Source organism: Chroicocephalus ridibundus, chromosome 1 (assembly GCF_963924245.1).
Source record: "Chroicocephalus ridibundus chromosome 1, bChrRid1.1, whole genome shotgun sequence".
NCBI lineage: Eukaryota > Metazoa > Chordata > Aves > Charadriiformes > Laridae > Chroicocephalus > Chroicocephalus ridibundus.
The window spans coordinates 66,160,138-66,179,605 of NC_086284.1; the positions used below are offsets into that span (position 1 = coordinate 66,160,138).

The window sequence follows — 19,468 nt, forward strand, 5'->3', positions numbered from 1 at the left end:
TCCCTGGGCCCACTTGTGAGTGGGAAAATAAAAGACGCCTTTAAGTTTAGCGCTCTTTTGGCTTGAGTTTTCATTCTATTTTAAAATGAAAAACATGAAAATTAATTTTATCCTTTCTGTGGTGCAATTTTTAAAAGAAAAAACATATGAAAAAATTAAACCTGAAGTTCCACGTTCAATTTCTTTTAGCTCTTTCCTTAAGGGTTAGTTGCAGTATCATGCTGACAAACTAGTAGTATGTAGTGATCGTTTTTAGACACAGGTTGGATATATTTGTGCAAGGCATGGATGCTTATCACAGTTTATCTGTGATATCCATATGTTCTTGCTTTGAGGTTCACAGAGGTGTCATTGACCATCACTGTATCCCTTCATAATGAACATAAAAACAAGCTAAAGAAATATCTAAATTCAGTTTTTATTTTACAAGCTCACTTCAAAAGCAAATTGAGAACGTTGTCCAGGAGGTTTTCCAGAATAGCTATCCCTGTTTGGTAGGCAGGATTACAGTACAGGTGATCCAAAATATTCCTTGGGTTGTTCCTCAGGGTCCGCTCAAACAATTTACCTGCCCAACACAGTCACTTGCGCTAAGACTTTTTCATTGCAATTGATGCCAGAGCTGGTATAAGAGAGATCCTGAAAAATCTCTGTAGAAGTATTTTGTGGGAAAAGTAAATAGAACTGATGTGATGCTGTTGGCAGTAGCAAATCCCTGTCTGTTTGTTTGTTTGGGGGTTTTTGTTTGTTTATTTTAACAATATTTGCAACTGTGTTTGAGGGGGAGGAAGGTTGAGACGGTGTCTGATCACATAATTCCTTCCAACAGCAGCCAAAGCCCAGCAGTAATGGCTGTTCTGTTACTGAGATACCACACACAAATGTAAACAAACTTAAATGTCTGCCTTCAAAAAGAACTGCTGCATCCACATTAGTTAGAAGAAAACAGTTTTAAAAAGGGAAACTGTGTTTCTCACCAAATTGCCTCCTCCTTTTCCAGCACACCAGCAGTTTTTTAACCACATAAACACAAGAAATAGACTCTTTGGTCAGCCAATCAACACAACTAACAGTAAACAAAACTATTACAGAGTAAAATCAGCTGCTTGTTTCCATATTAGATTTGAAAGGGTGGGGAACATGGAGGGAATAAATGTTTCTCCTAAGACAGTAAATTGTCCCCAGCAGTTCTGCCCTCCTTCTTGCCCTCTGTGGTTGGTAATGGACCTCAGAAAGGTCTGTAGAGATCAGTTCCTAGAGCAGATGGGGTGAATGAAATCCCCAGTCTCTGAAGCACGTGCACTTGGCTGGACTTTAGCACACTTGCAGCATTAAAAAGGTGTTCCAAGTTCTTGCTCAAGATACTGTCAAGCAGCCTTCAGATATTCTTCATCCATTACCAGTATTTAAGAAAGCCGTTTTCTCCACTTCAGCAGCAGTATTCTTTGTCTCTTGTTGGGAACAAGCATAATTCAAACAATCCGAGTCGTACAGACTGGGAAACAAGGCACTTGTGTTACCTATTTCCCCCATCAACTCTGAAAGTTTACCTGATCCAAAGTTGTCCCTAACTTTACTTCTAGGAAGGAAGGAAAGATTCGCAGCTTGTAATGATTGTCACTGAAATAAATATAAAATAAGGTCACTATCTTTCCACCAGCACAAGTCCATCAGAGAAGAAAGCAGAAGAAAGCTTTCTGTTCTGGGTGTATACTTTCCGTAGCTGCGAAGTGATTTACAAAAAAGTGATTGAGCTGCTGGTTCTTAAGGGCTGAACCAGCCAGACCTAGAAGTTCCTGTAGTCGCTTCAGCAACTTCCTTCTCACTATCATCAGCCTTATCTTCTGAACTCTGGCTGATTGGTGTCACACTAACACAATATTCTTCAGAGGAGATCTTTACTTCCAGCAGAGTGGGTTTTGTCATTTGATGTTCTTCATGGCCTGCGCCTCCCTCTTTGCTTTCCAGTGTTCATGCGGAGCTTCAATGAATGCAGCTTCTCAGAGTGAAGAAGCAGCAGTCTGTTTCATAGAATCATAGAATGTGTTGGGTTGGAAGGGACCTTTAAAGGTCATCTAGTCCAACCCCCCTGCAGTGAGCAGGGACATCTTTCACTAGATCAGCTTGCTCAGAGCCTCATCCAGCCTGGCCTTGAATGTCTCCAGGGATGGGGCCTCCACCACCTCTCTGGGCAACCTGTTCCAGTGTTTCACCACCCTCATTGTAAAGAACTTCTTTGGAATGTCTAATCTAAACCTACCCTGCTCTAGTTTAAAACCATTGCCCCTCCTCCTATCGCTACATGCCCTTGCCAACAGCCCCTCCCCAGCTTTTTTGTAGACGCCCTTCAGGTACTGGAAGGCTGCTATAAGGTCTCCCCATTTCTGTATTTACCTGCTCTATTGAAGAATGTGGCTCCTGGAGCAGCTTGTAGCACCATCTGATAGCTCCACTTACACAGCTCAGAGGGAAAAGGTCCTAGAAATGACAGTACAAATCCGTTGCTGCCTATCCTAGGAGCATCATTGCAGGGGGAAATCCTAGACAATTGCTGCTGTAAGGGTAGGCTTTGTGAGGTGAAATAAATCAATGCATAATTATTGCCTCTGATGGCAGCAGCAGCCGGCAGCACAGCTATGAGGGTGAGACAGGCAGTACACGCTAATGGGCTGGGGGAATCCTGTCTTGACAGTTTTCATCCTGCTCCATTTCTTTCAGCAAATAAGATGCTTCTGTTTGCCTCCAGCTCTCAGCAGACAAAGTAAACAGTCATGCTACAGCAGGTCACAGTGTGACTTCATGTGGGTAAACTGAACTACTCTGAAGCAATATGCATTTATCCAGTGAAAGGGCACCCAAGACAACATGTGCTGAGGGCAGCTAGCAAATGCCGTGGACAAGGAATGTATCAACAATAAGTCGGAGCAAAACAGGAAAAGCCAAGTGCAATTGTAAGGGTGCAACAAAACACAGTGGTAAACACTTGAGCCAAAATAAAACGGCCTTTCTTATTTAACCTTCCTCTCCCTCTCGTTTGTCAAAAAATACCTGCATGATTTCTGCATTCACCATCCTTTTTCTTTTTTCCCTCACTTCACACTGCCCACTTACCACAGTAAATGTAACAAATATTCAGGGTTGGCTGCTAGGATTTGATGTATTCCTGACTCTCCCAAGAAAGACGGACAACACAAATCAGAAATCCCTTCTGTCTGCAACGTCTTGTCTTTCATATGCTGGTTAATAGGGTCCATCAGTTCTCTCTTATTCACATGTATGATGACAAGCTGCTTGATTTGAAATTTACATTTCATTGGATGCCAGCCACAGGTTTCAAGGAAATCAAGCTTTTTAGCTTTTAGCCCCCATGGTAGCCCAGGTACAAAAAGCTTCTCCTCCTGTATTACAGGAATTTATCTGCCAGAATGTATGTGTTTTCCACATTTCACAGTTGCTAATAAAGTCTGAATAGCTGTGGATCTTGATAACTAAAACCATATATTGATTATTGGTTGCAGAAAGTCATGTTTTCCATGAATGAAAAAATAATGTTTAACATTATCCTGGGATTTTTTAAAGGCATTAAATGATAAGAAAGGGAACTATTTCCCCCTTTTTTCATGTATTTCTTTCCATAATTGTATGTGTTATGTATTTTTGTAGGTTTCATCCCTTTGTAGAAAAGCTTTTAAGCTTTTTCAATAGTATTTGTGGTTTCTGTTTTATGGGGCTGATGTTTTTGTTGACCAGGACAGAGATTGTTTCTTCTTTAGGACCTAGATACATCCCACCTAGCTTCTGGCACTGAAATTCCTCAGCTGGGAACTCAGCTTTAGCTCTCTGTTTACTTAATGAAAAGGAATGTGTGCCTTGAAAGAATGGTCCAGGTACAAGTCAAGTCAGATGGAGCAGGGTGTGTGACTTCCATTTACACTAGAGCAAAACGAGGGAGCGCCTGCTCTCCCCATGCAGTCCGGATGAAACTTTTAAACGTGGCTTCAGCAGAAACTGGACAACAGTTTAGTGCCCCACTAGCCCCATCTGGTTTGAGGTTGCTTTTCTTTCATGTTTTTCCTTTTTTCCCTGAGATGGACTTAACTTCGGCCACTCATTTCTGATTGTGGTAACTAGTGCTGTCAAGGTGAAGGGCTGCGTCTGTTTTAGTAAGCGAGCCAGTGCCAGGGAATGCCCTGGATGTGGCAGCTCAATCCTCTGCACAATTGAAGTGCCAGAGCAGTCCCTGGCACGGTTTTGGACCTGGCAGGCTGGCTCCTTTCCAGACGGATCTGGGCACAGTTCAGGAAATGGCACAGGCCAGGGACTATTCCCAGTAGACAACTTGGATGCAGCCTCTCTTCTGTGGAGGGCATGAAAGTGCAATAGCGTAGACACAGGTCTCTTACCATTTGCCTCAGGGCCGGAGAACAGTTATGATCGCATTCGAGTTACTGGGATAGACAAAGCAAGAGGCCCTCTGTATTTATTCTGCATTACGAATCCCTTGGTGCTTTGGCAGTGCTGCACAAAGCATCCAAGGTAAGCATGAATCTGATCCAAAACCCACTGAAAGCAGTGGAGGCCTTCTGTTGTTATTAATGAGTTTTCAGTCAGGCTGTAAATGAGCACTAAATGTTAAAAAGGAGAGGTATTTGAAAAAAGAACATACAGGGACAGATATACGTTACGGATATACATACTTTTAAAGAAAAGAAAGCAAAACCAAGGCCTTTGACAGATAAGAAAAATACAACCCAACCAAGTTAGTTACTGCTGGGCTTTTAATAACATCCTGTTTTTTCATGTCTTGCTGCACAAAGAGCCTATGGTGATTCCACCTAAATGCTGATATAGTCATTGATTTATACTTTGCTTTAGACGTTATTAAATAGGCTAAATATATAATTTCCTTACAAAATTAATAGTTTCTCCAAATGTTTCAGTATTGCACTTTAATCTGTCATCTGAGTAGAGCCTCTACTGGCCCAATTTCTAATTTTGTGATAACAGCGTTAATTCAGCCTAAATACTACTTACGAAATAACTATGATGTTTAGGATCCTTCATTTTATGTTTGAGAAAAGAGAGCTTCATAGTAGGATATTTGGAAGTCATAGCTCAATTAAGAGTTTAAGTTATTCTTTTGACAAAAAGTTGTATTGTGTAGACTTTCAGTGCCTCAGATTTCTTTTGAGTGAGATAATGACTCAAAAAGGAAAATAAAAAGCAGATATATTAAATCATTTCCATGATTGTCATACTCTGACTTTTCTTTCCAAAATAAGTGAAATTTCATAAGTCCATCCTGTGCCTTATGACTTAGTCATGAGTTTTAAACTCATCCTCTTCCAGGAACGCTGAGAATAACAAGCAAATGTGGATTTCACGAGCTGCGTCTTTTGCATACCTTTCCTTTTACACTTTTCAAGTAATGTTGATGTAATTAATTATGGGTCTATTGAAATACAGAGTTTGCTTGTAAGGAAATAATCGTTACACTTTGATTTGTCATACTCTGATTAAAAACACTGTACACGAGATTGCTTCCAGCTATTAGCTATGCTGCAGTTGAGGGGCAAATTATGCCCCCAGTCCAAACATCCATACATCCTTGGAGCACATACATCCTCATTAACTGCAAGATTAGTCAGAGCAGAATTTGTCTGAGTCAGAGATATCATTTTGGCAACGTCAGTTTACTGAAATCATAACCCAAATGCTGTTTGCTGTTGCAAAGAGTCTGTAGGTTTTCACTTAAAGCTTGTATTCCTTTTATAATCATGAACTCCCACCATGCTCTTACATCTGATACCTCTCTGTAGCTAGTCTCTCACAAGTAGGCATGGATGACTCTTCAAATAACATTTATTACTAGCTGGAAACTGTTAAGATGCTGTTACTTAAAAAAAAAAATATATGAAACCTGGTAAATCCAGCCATCTGGTGAGAACAACAGAGCACAAGTCTGAACAAAAAACTAACATTGAGTGTGTTGGTGAAGAGGTTTGACTGTAGGAACCCTAGTTTTTTCTTTTCCGCTCTCCTTAAGTATTTCTGATAGTTTCAGAAAGTTGATAAGGGATGAGAGCGCAGTGCATACTGGTATCTGCAGGGATTCATGGCAGCAGGGGGAGGTTGACGTTAGTGTGGAGAAAAGTCCAAACTTCTGTATTAGATGACTGAGAAAATGTGACGATGAAGTGAATTTCAGCCCAATTCTTGGTTGATAAAATAGGAATCGGTAGGGATTTTCTGAGTCTTTAGTGTTAACAGGAAGCTTCCCTATATCTTTTATTATTGTCCTGACAGTATTCCTGTCTAGGGTACCACTGTGCAATGATAAACTGTGTGGAATAGAAATATTATGGTAAAAAGTCAGGAGACACTTTTGCTATGCTCAGGGATATTTTGGGTAGTGGGCAGGCAGGACAGAGAAGGATACCCCAGTGCAGAAGATAAAGCCAGGGTCTTCTGTCATGTTAAAGCTTCTTGAAGAAAACATATGCAAAGTCCTGCACCTGGGAAGGAATTACCTTTTAAAATGGGGACAGGCTGTCCGGGGAGCAGCTCTGGGGAAAGGGTGCTGGGTTCCCTGGGAGCTGGGCAGGAGGCAGCAGCGAGCCCCGGCAGCAGAGGTGGCCAGCAGCATCCAGGGCTGCATCAGCAGGAGCACCACCAGGAGGTCAGGGCAGGGGTTGTCCCCTCTGCCCAGCACTCGTTGTTAGACCACATCTGGGTGCCGTGGCCAGGTTGGTGCCCCCCAGTGCAGAAAGACGTTCTGCATGAGCAGAAGCTGGGGCAGCAGGGCTTGTCCATCCTGGGGCAGAGATGGCTTCGGGGGCACCTCACAGCCACCCCAGTGCCTATGGGGAGGGATGGAGAGGGGGCAGCCGGGCCCTTCACAGGCGCGTGTGTCAGGGCAACAAGGGACCGCAGGCATGAGCTGGAAGGAGAGGGGTTCAGGCTGGAAACCTCTCCCCCCGAGGACCGGCAGGCCAGGGGGCAGGCAGAGGGACGGGCTGCCCAGGGAGGTTGGGCAGGCTCCATCCTTGGGGGGTTTCAAGCCCCGGCTGGGCAAAGCCCTGAGCAGCCTGGTCTGATCTCACAGCTGGCCCTGCTTGGGGTGCATGAGGGACCGCCTGAGGTCCCTTCCAACACGAATTGCCCAGTGATCCTAGGTAAGTTTTGCGGCACTGGGACAGTACCCTGGTTACACCTGACTAAAGCATCCTCTTGTTATCCTTTTTATAGAAAATATTTTCTTCAGAAACTCACGCATTTTACACGAAGTCCAAAATAAATGAAAAGTACTTGTTTGCTAGGGATACACTCTGGCTTCTCCCGGAGTCTTTTAGAAGTTAACCGACCTATGCGGTCACACTTTTTCCATAGACTCACATGAATCTGCTCCAACAAAGAGCTGAAGATGACTATATATAAAAAATTAGTACAAGTACTTTTATATAATCCCAATTATTTTGAAACAAAATATAGGCTTCTTCTCTACCCCCAGGATTAATTAAATAAGACACTCTGCAGTATATTTTCTCTGTATAATCTTCTATTTAGAAACTGAAGGGATGCATTTCTTACAGTGACTGAATAGAGCAAATGGGATAACAGATCTCTATCTAGATAGCTGTCCCAAAAGATAGGCTGCATATCTGTCCACTACTTGTTTCTGCCAATTTCGGATGATACTTTAGCTCAATAGTAGCTATCCACAAATCTTTGTAGTATTTCATCGTACAGATATAAAGGAGAAAAGATAACCTACTTTTCCAAGAGCCCTTCATGAATGCCATGAAAAGATATCAATGTACCTATGAAACAAAAGGCTGCTGCAAATAGGAGGGCAAGAAAAAGTCTTTCTACTTGCACATTCTCAAACGTATTGCAGATGTCAGGGAAATCAATAAATCTTTCGGATATCAAGAAAAATAAGGATCCCAGCCACTTCCCCCGAGACTTTTTATGTAAAAGGTGACACAATAATTATGTAGGTGGATTATGATCTATAGGCAAGTGCACTGACTATTAACATCTAAAAGTGACATTTCCTTTTCAGACAAATTTAATATGAGCTGCAAAGATGCATTTTGCAGTCAACTTGCTCGTACAAAAGCTAAATCAGGCATGCTCTTATAATTGTACTGTATGCATTTTCCAGCTCAGACTCTGGTTCTGCCGCCTCTCCCAAGTCAGTTACTGTGGGTAGAGCTGGCCTCATTTTTTCAATGCATAGCACATTTGCCTAAATGCGCAGTTTATGAAACAGTGCCACTGAAACACTCCAATCAGATCTGGCAAAAAGTAATGATCAGGGAATGAGGGCAAGGGAAGGAGCAAAAAAAACCAACATTGAAATGTTTTATTCTGACAGCTTGGAAATGAACTTTTTGACTTTTCAAGACAGCTTTGTTGTTAGAAGAGGAAATGTTGAGAAAGATTCAGAGTTAGATAACTGAAAGCTAAACAAAACTAAGAAAGCTCTTTTCAATGAAACGAAACATTTCAAGTTAACCAGAAAGGATATGTAGGTTTTGTTTCATTAATTCATTTTTTAAACGTTGGTACTATGTAAACCAGGTGGGGTTTTTTCACTTCAGGCATAAAAATGAAAAATTGACCATGCAGTCAACATGAAGTTTGAAAATCTGTAGGCGAAGTATCTGTTACCTGGTAAAAAAATGTTTTTCCTGTCCCCTTGAAAAATGCTCATGTGCTTAAGACATAAGAATATATCATATCTTTGGGGGAGCTCAGGATGTCATTGGAAGCATGGATGAATGCTGTAATGTTGGTTTTAATAACTAGTCTTCTGACCTCCGTTGGTTGTTGCTGTCATTATGACAAAGCTTAAATAGACACAACCAAAATAAAGGAACAGCTCTTTGAGAGCTGTCATAGAAGAAAAATTTCCATTTCAGAGTGTTAAATGAGGGCCTCTGCACCCAGGTCAGCCATAAGATGTCAGCCCTCAGAGGGGGTGGAAAGAGTTAGGACAACTGAAATGGAGCTAAACAGAGACCTGCATTCAGCTTTGTCTTCTGTGAAACAAACCTAATTATAGCAAGGAAAAAGTATGTATATGTTCACTACAAAATGAAGAGAAACACAGAAAAGAGAGAGAAATCCATCAACAACTGCATAGCCTTGCCATTGCAGCATTTCCTGCAGCCTCAACTGCCCTGCCACACGGGGGTGGAGTGGGGATAGACAGGGATATCAGAATTGCAGTGGGGGTCCCTCCTACCATCCCCATCTGTTCACAGTCTTGTCTGCCAGCTCCGCGCCTGCCTCCGGCCCCTGAACTCCAGTGAGGAGCACCGCTTGGGCACATCTGATGGCCAAGTCCTATTTTTTGTGGCGCTCTGGGCTGACAAAGCCAGGCAAGCTCAGAGCCAGCTCCGGGCACTTTGCTGGGAGCTGCTCCGCTTTGTGTGGATGTTCCATCAGTCAGAGGGGGAAGGGTTTTGCCTTTCTCTTTGGAGAAATGCCTGTGCACTGCAAGCAGCTTGGGAACTCCTACAGGATCAGGCCTCCTCTTGATATCTTGAAGAAATTTTAACTAAAAGGCTATGACATGACAACCTGGAACTTTACAGAAAATGACAGCTGATGGCTGGAGAGCCCTGAGGCAGGGTAAATAATGCCCATAGGGAGGCTCTGCTGGGAGGAATCTTGCTACATATGGTTTCATATCAAAGGCTGTTTCATTTCTTGTGGGAGGAGATAAGAGAAAAAAATAAACCCATGTTATAGCTAGTATCAACTAATGCAATGGTGAAAGACGTTGCAGTGACGACAACGGTATATGAACGCATGTGAAATAGCATAGAATCTAAAACAAGGCAATATAAATGTTTCTTGAGTTTTTTCAGATGATATATGTGTGAAAAGAAACAGTACAAATGAAATTTTGTTCATGCCTTTCACTTCCATAAACTTTAAATGACTGTAAGTGGAACACTAGAAAAAAAAGAAAAACCCTGCAAAAATCACTGACTTAAACATTCCACATTTATCTCTGGACTCGTGAATTTAGTGATTAATTAAATTAATTTGATAAAGTAATTTAGTTTCTCTGTGTTAGTTTTTTTCTAGTTACATGTGAAAGCCGCTGGTTAGTAGGAAGCTGACAAGCTTTTTCTCTGTTTGTGGCAGGTGCTGAAACGAATCTGAACTTGAGGAGCAGGGAAGATCCAAATACATCAGATATTGGATCAGAAACCCAGGATAAAAATGCAAATAACCATGGAACTCAGTCATCTAATCCACTGTCCAGTTCTGTGACTGCTGAAAATGGAAATTCAGTATCAAATGGTAAGCAGTTTTTAATCCCAAAGCTCTTCTAACATAAAATTGCTGAAGTGTTTCCTTGAGTGAGCTTTTTAAGATATAGTCAAGCTGGAATCTTCTGAGTTGTGAAATATCTGTGTTTCTGGAACCGGCTTAACTTTGTATGTGTGAACTGATAAGCCCCTCTGCAATAAAAGCTGAATATGAAGAAAATAAAACAGCCTCTGTTGGGGAATTAGTAATTAGCTCAGCTCCAAGTCGCTAAGCAGCCTGAGGCATGGAGGACGAGATTTGAGATTTCTGATCCTGTAATCAATACAAATGGGACAGAAAATGGCAAATCAGGATCTCCCTTTGCTACAGGTGCCTTACTAGTGAATAACAAATTGTTTATTATTGCAACAAGATGATCAAAGTGGTGCAAGAGCAATGTCAGAACGAATGAAATGTTTCAAGATCCTAAAAGCAGAAATGCTAAGGATATAACACCAGTATTACATAAAGTCACACGTACAAATACACGAGCATGAATAGACACAAGACAAATAGAAAGTATTTCTTTTGATGGAATGTGGAGAAGCAGATGTCTAAATACATGCGTGGCAGTGGGTACAATTATCTTCATGCTGAAAACTGAAGTCTAAATATGATTTGTGTAAGCAGAACAGTTGCATAGCCTTTACTGTTAAGGGCAGAACTACACATAATGCAGTTGGTAGTTTGGGAGTTATACTGGAAAAATTAAAGGGAAAAATATTAGGTTAAGCGAAATACTGAGTTTTGTTTTCCGAATATGCTATCCTCTTTTTTTAAAAAAAATTAATACTAGACCTGCTTAATACGCAATGTTTTGAAATGAAAAATAAAGCTTTATCATCAAAATGAAACATATCAAAATCAAATAATTCCTTTCTTTTCAAGAAAACCTATTCTCCAAATTCTGCAGTGCTTGGCCAAAATAATTCTTCCTGCTCTCTCTGATAATCGAAGCAGAAAACTCGTCCAGTCTGAGAAGTGATACAAGTATCAAAGTGCATTCATTCCTGTGTGGAGCCAGGAACACACTGTGACAGAGGAAAAAGGCATCTTTGTCCCTTACAACCGTGTCCCCATTTGTATCAGTATAATAATTTGGGGAGGAGGGGAGCGTATTTTCAGTATGTATAACAGCCAGACTGTTAAATTAACACAAAAACTGTTGGTAGACCGAGTCTTTGATTCCTTTCTATGTAGGATTTTAACCATATATTCTGATGTCCTGATGGGACCTGTGGGAGATCAGCTTTTTGTAAGGGCAACCATTTTGTCCCCAGACCCCTTAATTGGGAGTTTAATCACAAGAGCTCTGTTTCTTACGGCTTAGAAATGAAATGATGCTTTACGTTTATAATTTGTGATTATTATAGTTGTTAGTAAACGATCTTAGTTAGCGAAAGAAATAGTCATTGCTTGAATAAAAGGCCAACTAATCGGTGAGATGGGTGCTGGTAATTAATTGTGTGAAGTTTTTATCAGTGTATTTGCAACCACTAGTAGCCAGGGCTGTTCATATTGATAATATACAATATCTACTATGCATAATCTAATTATCTTTAGATTCTATTATTTTTAAACTATTTGTATGTGGAAAGTTTAATCATAAAGGCGTAATGTTGTACAATGGAATTTTCCAGTAAGACACTTTTTCCATTGAAAAACACTGATTCATCAAACTTTTCATGGAAGGTTCCCAATTTTGATGCAGCCTTGGTAAGGAATGGGTTTGAGATTCACTGTATATTATGAGTAGAAAAATAGAAAAAAAGTACTTCTAGGTCCGTCAGTATCCCACTGGTTAAGGAATTAGCATTATTTCTGGTATTTCAAGGTTCAAATCTATATTTTGCCTATCAGACTGTTGTAGAAATGATGCAAGCTTTGATTTCACCCTGATGCAGAGGAAAAGCAGATTATAAATTTTGTGATACAGAATGCTCCTTTTCCAGCGACCCTTAATAATAATTGAAAGAGTTGACACTATGGAAAACTTTGGTGTACTTTGATTGCATGAATTTAAAACCAGTTTGCTTAGGAAAAAAATCCTTCCGGGATTGAACCTTAACATCGTCATGATTTTGAAATCTGTGTCTTGTTGGATACAGCTAGGCCATACTGATATTTGAGAATGTGTCAGGAGATGTTTCCATGTAAAATACCTCTTCATTTCTTTGTTACTGTATACCAAACTCCTCTACCTATGAGGAAAATAAAACCTGAAATGTATTATTAAATAGTTGATACTGAGACTACAAAACTCTCGGATATAGAGTAGTGTGCTTCCCGTTGTTACACATTGCAACTATATAATCTACTTTCCAATGATAGAACTAAAGTCTAGATTCATACATTACTCATAGAGTTAAGAGAGGAGCAATTTCTTAAATAAGACTAGTCTTTTGCTGTCATGAATGAAGTGTCAGCACCACTCCTCTAAAGTATCATGAAACTTAAAGTCACTCTGGTTATAAGAATAATCATTTTGATGAAGATGTTAATCTTACTTACAATCTGATGAATTCTTTAGAAAACCATTGCTAAGCAGCTAAAAAACTGTCTGGCTCAGCTTCCAAACAGATTAATGCTGTGTTGCTTTCAGAAGCTGAGTTTAATTTCTGGCACTGCTGTTCAGAATTCTAATAGAAGCTGATTTTTTTTTTTATTTTATATAATGTAATCCTCTTCTTCTTTAGTTTATCTTTACTATTAGGAGTAACACCTTTCCACAGCTCTGTGCTATCAACGGTGACTTTTCTGCCACAAATCTTTCACACCTACCAGAGTTTTCAGTCTGAAAGAAAGAGCTTTTTTTTTGCTATTTCTTGTCCAAACACAAAAAGTAATCAAAAAGCCTGTAATAGCCTTTTACGTTACAATGCTGAAAGCTCTGATCCTAAATCACCTGAAACAGCAGATCCTCTGGTGGGAGACATTCAAACACTGCAGGTAAAAGTTTACTCAAATTTGGTGTAATTTCCAACTAGTACCTAATAGGGTACGGAGGAGTATTTAATCATGATTCTGCGATTCTGTGTTTAAGTGAAATGTTTAAATGTGACAACTGTAATAAGTGACTGAGGTGACCTAACCTTTGGGTAGTGAAAGGGAGAAATTCCCCAGATATCTGACAGTTCTTTACCTCCAGTGGAATGTGTTGTAGAGGTACTTTGTGTAACCCAAGTGAAAAATTAGAGTGGCTATTGTATAGATGAGACAGCCCTGTTGGACCGAAGGAGCATTGTGCTGCAGCATGCCCAGGGGTCACACAGGTCCACACTTTGCCCTGTGCTGTTCATCCAGCTCCGTTGGCACGCTGCCGTCCCGCAAAGGAAGTCTCTCTAGCTATTCCTCTTCTCTTCAGTTGTAACTGAGGTCCACTGCTTGTGTATGGAGATCCATGTGAATGGACTTAATATATAGTTTATGCTGATCAGCATAAGAGTAACAGTTTAGAAACCTTTCTGTGTCACCAAAAGCCCTATGCATTAGTCAGGTAAGGGGATTAGTCTTGTCTAACTTCAGCTATCAAGAAGGTAGCCATTTTGTCTAAGCAGGTCACCTGTGGGCTACAGTCTGCTACACAGTCTCTTGAAACTTACCACCAGGTCTAAGCACAGCAGGCAACAAGTGTCAGAGTGGGAGAGGTGTCACAGCAGATAACCTGACAGAAAAGGGGCATGTCACCATGACACAGGTTACATGCCGTTGAGCGCAGAGCCTTACATCTTGCCTTTCCTCTTTCACTCTATAGCAGCCAATGTATCAAGCAGAGCTGATCAGTAGATCCAGCCTGTGTGTGAATGCGGAATCATGGAGGGAGGCAGAAGGTTTGGAGAATGATGTGTGGCCGCAGTTGCAAAGACCCAGAGACTGTGGTGTTGCTGCTGTTCTGCAAATATGGATGTCGGAGGCCAGGAGGTGCAGGATCTCCAGTGCAGGGGTAGCAGGACCTGTGAGACTGGAGGTTCTCTGGAACCCAGAACCTCTTCTAGATGTCCCAGTCGTTTAGATCTTGATATTTGAGATGCAGGCTGTTTATCTGAAGGATCCTAAAGGAGTATCTGAGAACAGGGCAGAAGTGGGAAATAGAAAGTATAGGAAGTATGGGATCATCCCTTGAAGCAACATAGAATGGCATTACAGGGAGTAAGTGGGTAAAGGACTGGGTTTCTAGTTTGAATAGCCATATTACTTGGGACAAGGCCATATTCTTGATTATGTGAAAAAAATGGAATACATTTCTTTCATTTAACTTCTCTAGTTAGATGTTATTGATTGAATCATATTTCTTGCTATCATTTTCACCATCACGTATAATTGCAGTATGTTAGCAAACATAATTTTGCCCAAAAAAATGCCAAATTAGACTTACTTTTGGTAACTTGAGAACAGTTGCAAGAAAGCCCAGTCCAGATGGTGTAATTTGTGCTCCAGCTTTAACCCCCTGATTAATTCATGTTCTTGTAGTTCTGCCCCTGCTAAACTGATGCTTCCAACCTTGTGCTGAATTGAGCAAGGTCTTATTCAGTGCACAGCTGTGGTATCCTAATATTTACTTAGGTGTACGTAAAGGAAAACTCTCAGAATATAATCAACTACTCCATTTATCTTTCCAAACTCCACCAAGCCTCTGCTTGCAATGTCTGTGATGACGTGCTGTTGCTGTACATGGAAACTTTCCTTGATAAGACCTCTTATCAAAGTGCTTTTCATAGAAATAAACAGAAAATCATTGATAACCTTATTCTTAGCTCAAGGCTGTCATGGACGGTAGATCCTAAAGTGTATGAATGTAGTGCAAAAACAGTATCTTTTTCAAAACATGCTGCTGGCCTAGCAAAGTATTTTCGTTCATTTATGGTGGTCTAGAATCATGCGAATATTTTACATTATATCTTTTATTTGAATTGAATGAATAACACCTACTTTAAAAAGGCATTTTTTATTAAAATGTGGATGATTTTGTATTACTTTGTTTGAGATGTATCCAAACTGAATCCATGTGAATAAATTATTAGTTCAGGAAATTATTTGAAAAAAAAGGATTTGTTTTGTGTTGTCAAAACTGGATTTTTGGAGGGAAATTTATTTCAAGCATTTAATTTGACCAAAAATATGCAATTTTTACTGAGGGAGAATTTTAAGTTGGACAACAGGGAATTTAATGTAGGTAAGAAAGGAATAGTGGTAACCTATGTATATTTTACAAGCCTAATATACTGGAGACCCTGAACATCAAACCTTGCCACAGTACATACCCAATATATCATGGACTGGCTTCAAAAACTGATAACTCCACCTCAAAACAACACCTAGTTCAAATCGCCGAGAGAACAGGGTCAGACTGGCTCTCTGCACCAGGCAGAAAAGGACTGAAATGCTGGATTCTCACAAGATTTGACCTGGCTTCTGAGCCATAAGCAGGGGTTCCATCTTCTTCCCTGCCTGTGTGTCCCCAGAGGAAGTCCAGATGATTTGAAGCTGTAGAAAAAGATCCATATTTATGAATACTTTACACAAGCCTCATTCAGAACAAGTGGAAAAAAAAGGGCTGACCGTAGTTACAAAGCTGTGCAGATGCACCGTTATAAGGGGGAAACTAAAAGCAGAGTAGAGAGGCCAAAAAGGTATAAGGATCATTCTTTCTTTTTAAAATTCTTATTCTATTTCTCTCACAAAATCAAGTTATTTTATGGGATTATTCATGCAATTTATATTTTCCTGAGTTAAATCATGTATCAGTAACCATGTAAGAGTTAATACTTATTTATAAAAATCAAAAAATACACCACCACCACCCCTTTTTAATACTGAAAATACAGAGTTGGAAGACAAGCATGTTTCACAGTGTCTTTCTGTGCCAGTTTCATGATGGAAGAAGAAACTGAACGTGAGCATGAAACAGAACTATGTCTAGTGCAATACCTAATCCCATAAGTAGTTTATGATTCATTGCATTTGAACTTTTAATTTTTTCCATAATGATTCTCTGTGTGTTGTGTATAGTACGCAAAGAGTGAGGTTTGTGTCATTTTTTTCTTATCTAAGAGTTACATACCTAGCCCCAGAATCACCTTACCTAGTTTTAGCCCCACAAAAGGTAGATGCCTCGTCTAATCAAATACTTTGCGTTAGCTGTTATCCATTTCTAGATAGTAAATCTCAACAATTCAACTTGCGTATCTCTTACCAGGATGAATCCTCTTCTCAGGGTGGCTAGCTATGTTCAGTTGACTAAAGAAGTAGTGATATGTTGTTTATGGATGCCAGAGTATGCCACTGCTATATGCAGCAATACCAAAATTGCTGAATACCAGACCTACCATGGTGCCTGTGATTCTAGTTTGTGAGGGCCTTAATAACGCCTATCGTGGACTCACTGTGTTTCCGCCTCTGCCTTTGCTTCCACTCATCCCACCTTTCAGATCTTCTGTAGTGCTGTGTGAACGGTCTTCCTGCTCCGGCAGAAATGATGGGGAAGTGCTGGCAGTGAGCCTTGCTCTAGGATCACTGTGCAGAGGTGTTTGTTTCTCTTGACTACCGAGGGAGACTACCTGGCTCTTTTACACTGGATGACTGGTTTTTACACAGCTAAATTTCGGGCAGCTAATTCCCACATGGAGAATGCACAATAAGTACGAGAATTAAAAAAACCCCTCTGTACTGCGGAGATGAAGTTGTAAGTCCTGGACCTACTGTTGACTTTGAGAGCAGACCGCAGGCCTGTTTTCCATTCCCTTTGCATTGCTCCTGCGATGAAAAGGAGCCAGGGGGAGAAGAGCCAGGGATTTCCGCATTGCAGGAGGAATCCCTGGCCAGTGTATAGGTGATGTGTTATTTGTAGGCTCTTTCAGTACAATTGCTCCCTCTGTAAACCAGCATGCATACCTATAATGCTATTCATGCTTGGTAAACAATAATTGTTCTGGTTTCGGTAAGCATGGAAAAAGTAAATATCCAGGCAAATGTGTGATTTTTCCATTCTTTTTTAGTAAAACATGTCAAGGTCTTTTGAATCTCGTGCTGAAATCAGCCAGTGCATAAATATCAGATTATAAATTAGTATTGTTCTGCTTTAGGTCTACCAGAGGAAAATGAATATTCAAGACTGTCGGCCAGCACTACGGCAGGCTCATCGATTCAAAGACATAGAGAGAGCCACACTAGTCAGGTAAATATTTCATTGATGGTCTACTAGAACCAGTAAAAGAAAAAAATCATAGTGCTGCATGTTGAAAGCTATCTTGATTAAAATTTGTGTGTCTGCATTGAAAAAATGTAGACTTCTTTTGCAGGTTTGTATTGAGCTAAGGAAAATAATGAATTTACTCTTAACTTTTTTTGCTGGGAGGATAATCATCCTGAAAGGTTCTCATAGTAGAGTTCAAAGTTTATGAAACTTACTGTTGCTGGTTGTGAGGATGCTATTTTCAGTCAAGAAATACGTCTCTTCACTCTGAGAGGACCAAGATGTTATCTCTTTCAAGATATTCATTCGTACCAGATTGCATGATAATGCACCTCATAGGAATAAAAGCATAACTATATCACCCTTTTGTATATAAAAGCAGTGAAGACTTTGAAAGCAGTCTTCATTGTTTTTATGCAAATATCAATAAGTAAAAATTAAAATCAAAATATCTATCAATTCAAGTATGAAGCTTGTACTTTGGTTCTTCTAAAATGCCTGTTTAGTTAATGTCACTAAAATCATAACACAGAATTAAGTTTGATATGCAAAGCGAACAAAAAGGAATAAAATTTGTCATAATATATTTTCTTCATTCTTTTCTTCAGCATTTTATATGTAACGTGAAACACATTACTTTCTACGTAGCCAATTCAGGCATGAAGGCATTCAAGAAATTTTATCTTTTTTCACTTAAATGGCATTAGCGTATTCTGCTGTTGTCTTTATGTCTTCAGTCCACTTTTCTAAAAGGGTAGTCTTGAGTCATTTCTTTATTTGAGATGACCGTAAGAATTTTACAGTAAAGCCAAATATTGTCCAAAGAGAAAATATGTTGGAGCTGAGAGGAATTTGCTCGACAGAAACCTCTCATTAACCAATGGTACAGTTTCCAAACTATTTTACCAGAAGGTAAGAGAAGTGCTTTATCACATTTAAAAGCTACTTGTTGTCTGCAGGCGACAGCTGAAATTTCATTACAACAAAATACAGGCCCTAACCAAGTGAATGAATGTTTGGCCCTTGACTCCAGCAGGAGTGGGATTCAACCTTCAACATCTATTCGGTCTTAATGTAAATTTGAAAACCAATAGGTTATAAATGAGTAAATATCTGAGCAGACTAGTACAAAAGTCTTCACTTTGTGTTTTTCTCCTCCATTGTCCAAAGCACAGACATAACAACAGTGCATAGTCTGAGTTGAAGAATTGTGCCAAGACAGCACTCAGCACTACACTAATCTCTTCAGATACGTAAGTGAGGCCGGCCAGAGCTGCCCTGGCACACATAGACACATACCCATCTTGCACACAATAACAAATTTTTGCCATCGCCCTACCTCTCAGACTCTCAAAATGTACTTTGCCCATATTGGGAAAAAATACTGAGAGGTCTGCTACCTCCAGATCAGTATACTGGATGAGGGTATGGGATTATCGCCCTCAGCACAGGAAAGACAAGAGCCTGTTGGAGCACGTCCAGAGGAGGGCCACAAAAGTGATTAGAGGGATGGAGCACCTCTCCTGTGAGGACAGACAACAGTTGGGGTTGTTCAGCCTGGAGAAGAGAAGGCTCCGGGGAGACCTTATTGAGGCCTTTCAGTACTTAACGGGGGCCTACAGGAAAGAGGGGGACAAACTTTTTATCAGGACCTGTAGCGATAGGACAAGGGGTATTGGTTCTTAACCAAAAGAGAGTAGATTTAGACTACATATAAGGAAGAAACTTTTTTACAATAAGGGGGGTAAAATACTGGAACAGGTTGCCCAGAGAGGTGGTAGGTGCCTCATCTCTGGAAATATTCAAGGTAGGGTTGGACGGGGCTCTGAGCAACCTGATCTAGTTGAAGATATCCCTGCTCATTGCAGAGGGGTTGGAACAGATGATCTTTAAAGGCCCCTTCCACCCCAAACTATTCTATGACTCAATGATTCTGATTGATCC

The 19,468-nt window shown here is 40.3% G+C and overlaps 1 protein-coding gene across 5 annotated transcripts in view; it reads left to right on the forward strand.

Moving 5' to 3' along the window:
* MYO16 (myosin XVI) overlaps positions 1-19,468 on the forward strand; it is a 406,659-nt gene that overhangs the window by 364,905 nt on the left and 22,286 nt on the right. For all 5 annotated transcript variants that reach the window (XM_063337500.1, XM_063337484.1, XM_063337493.1 and 2 more), the window contains exons 33-34: positions 10,165-10,323; positions 17,415-17,506. In XM_063337500.1, coding sequence (XP_063193570.1) covers positions 10,165-10,323; positions 17,415-17,506 — 251 coding nt within the window. The remainder of the gene's footprint in view (positions 1-10,164; positions 10,324-17,414; positions 17,507-19,468) is intronic.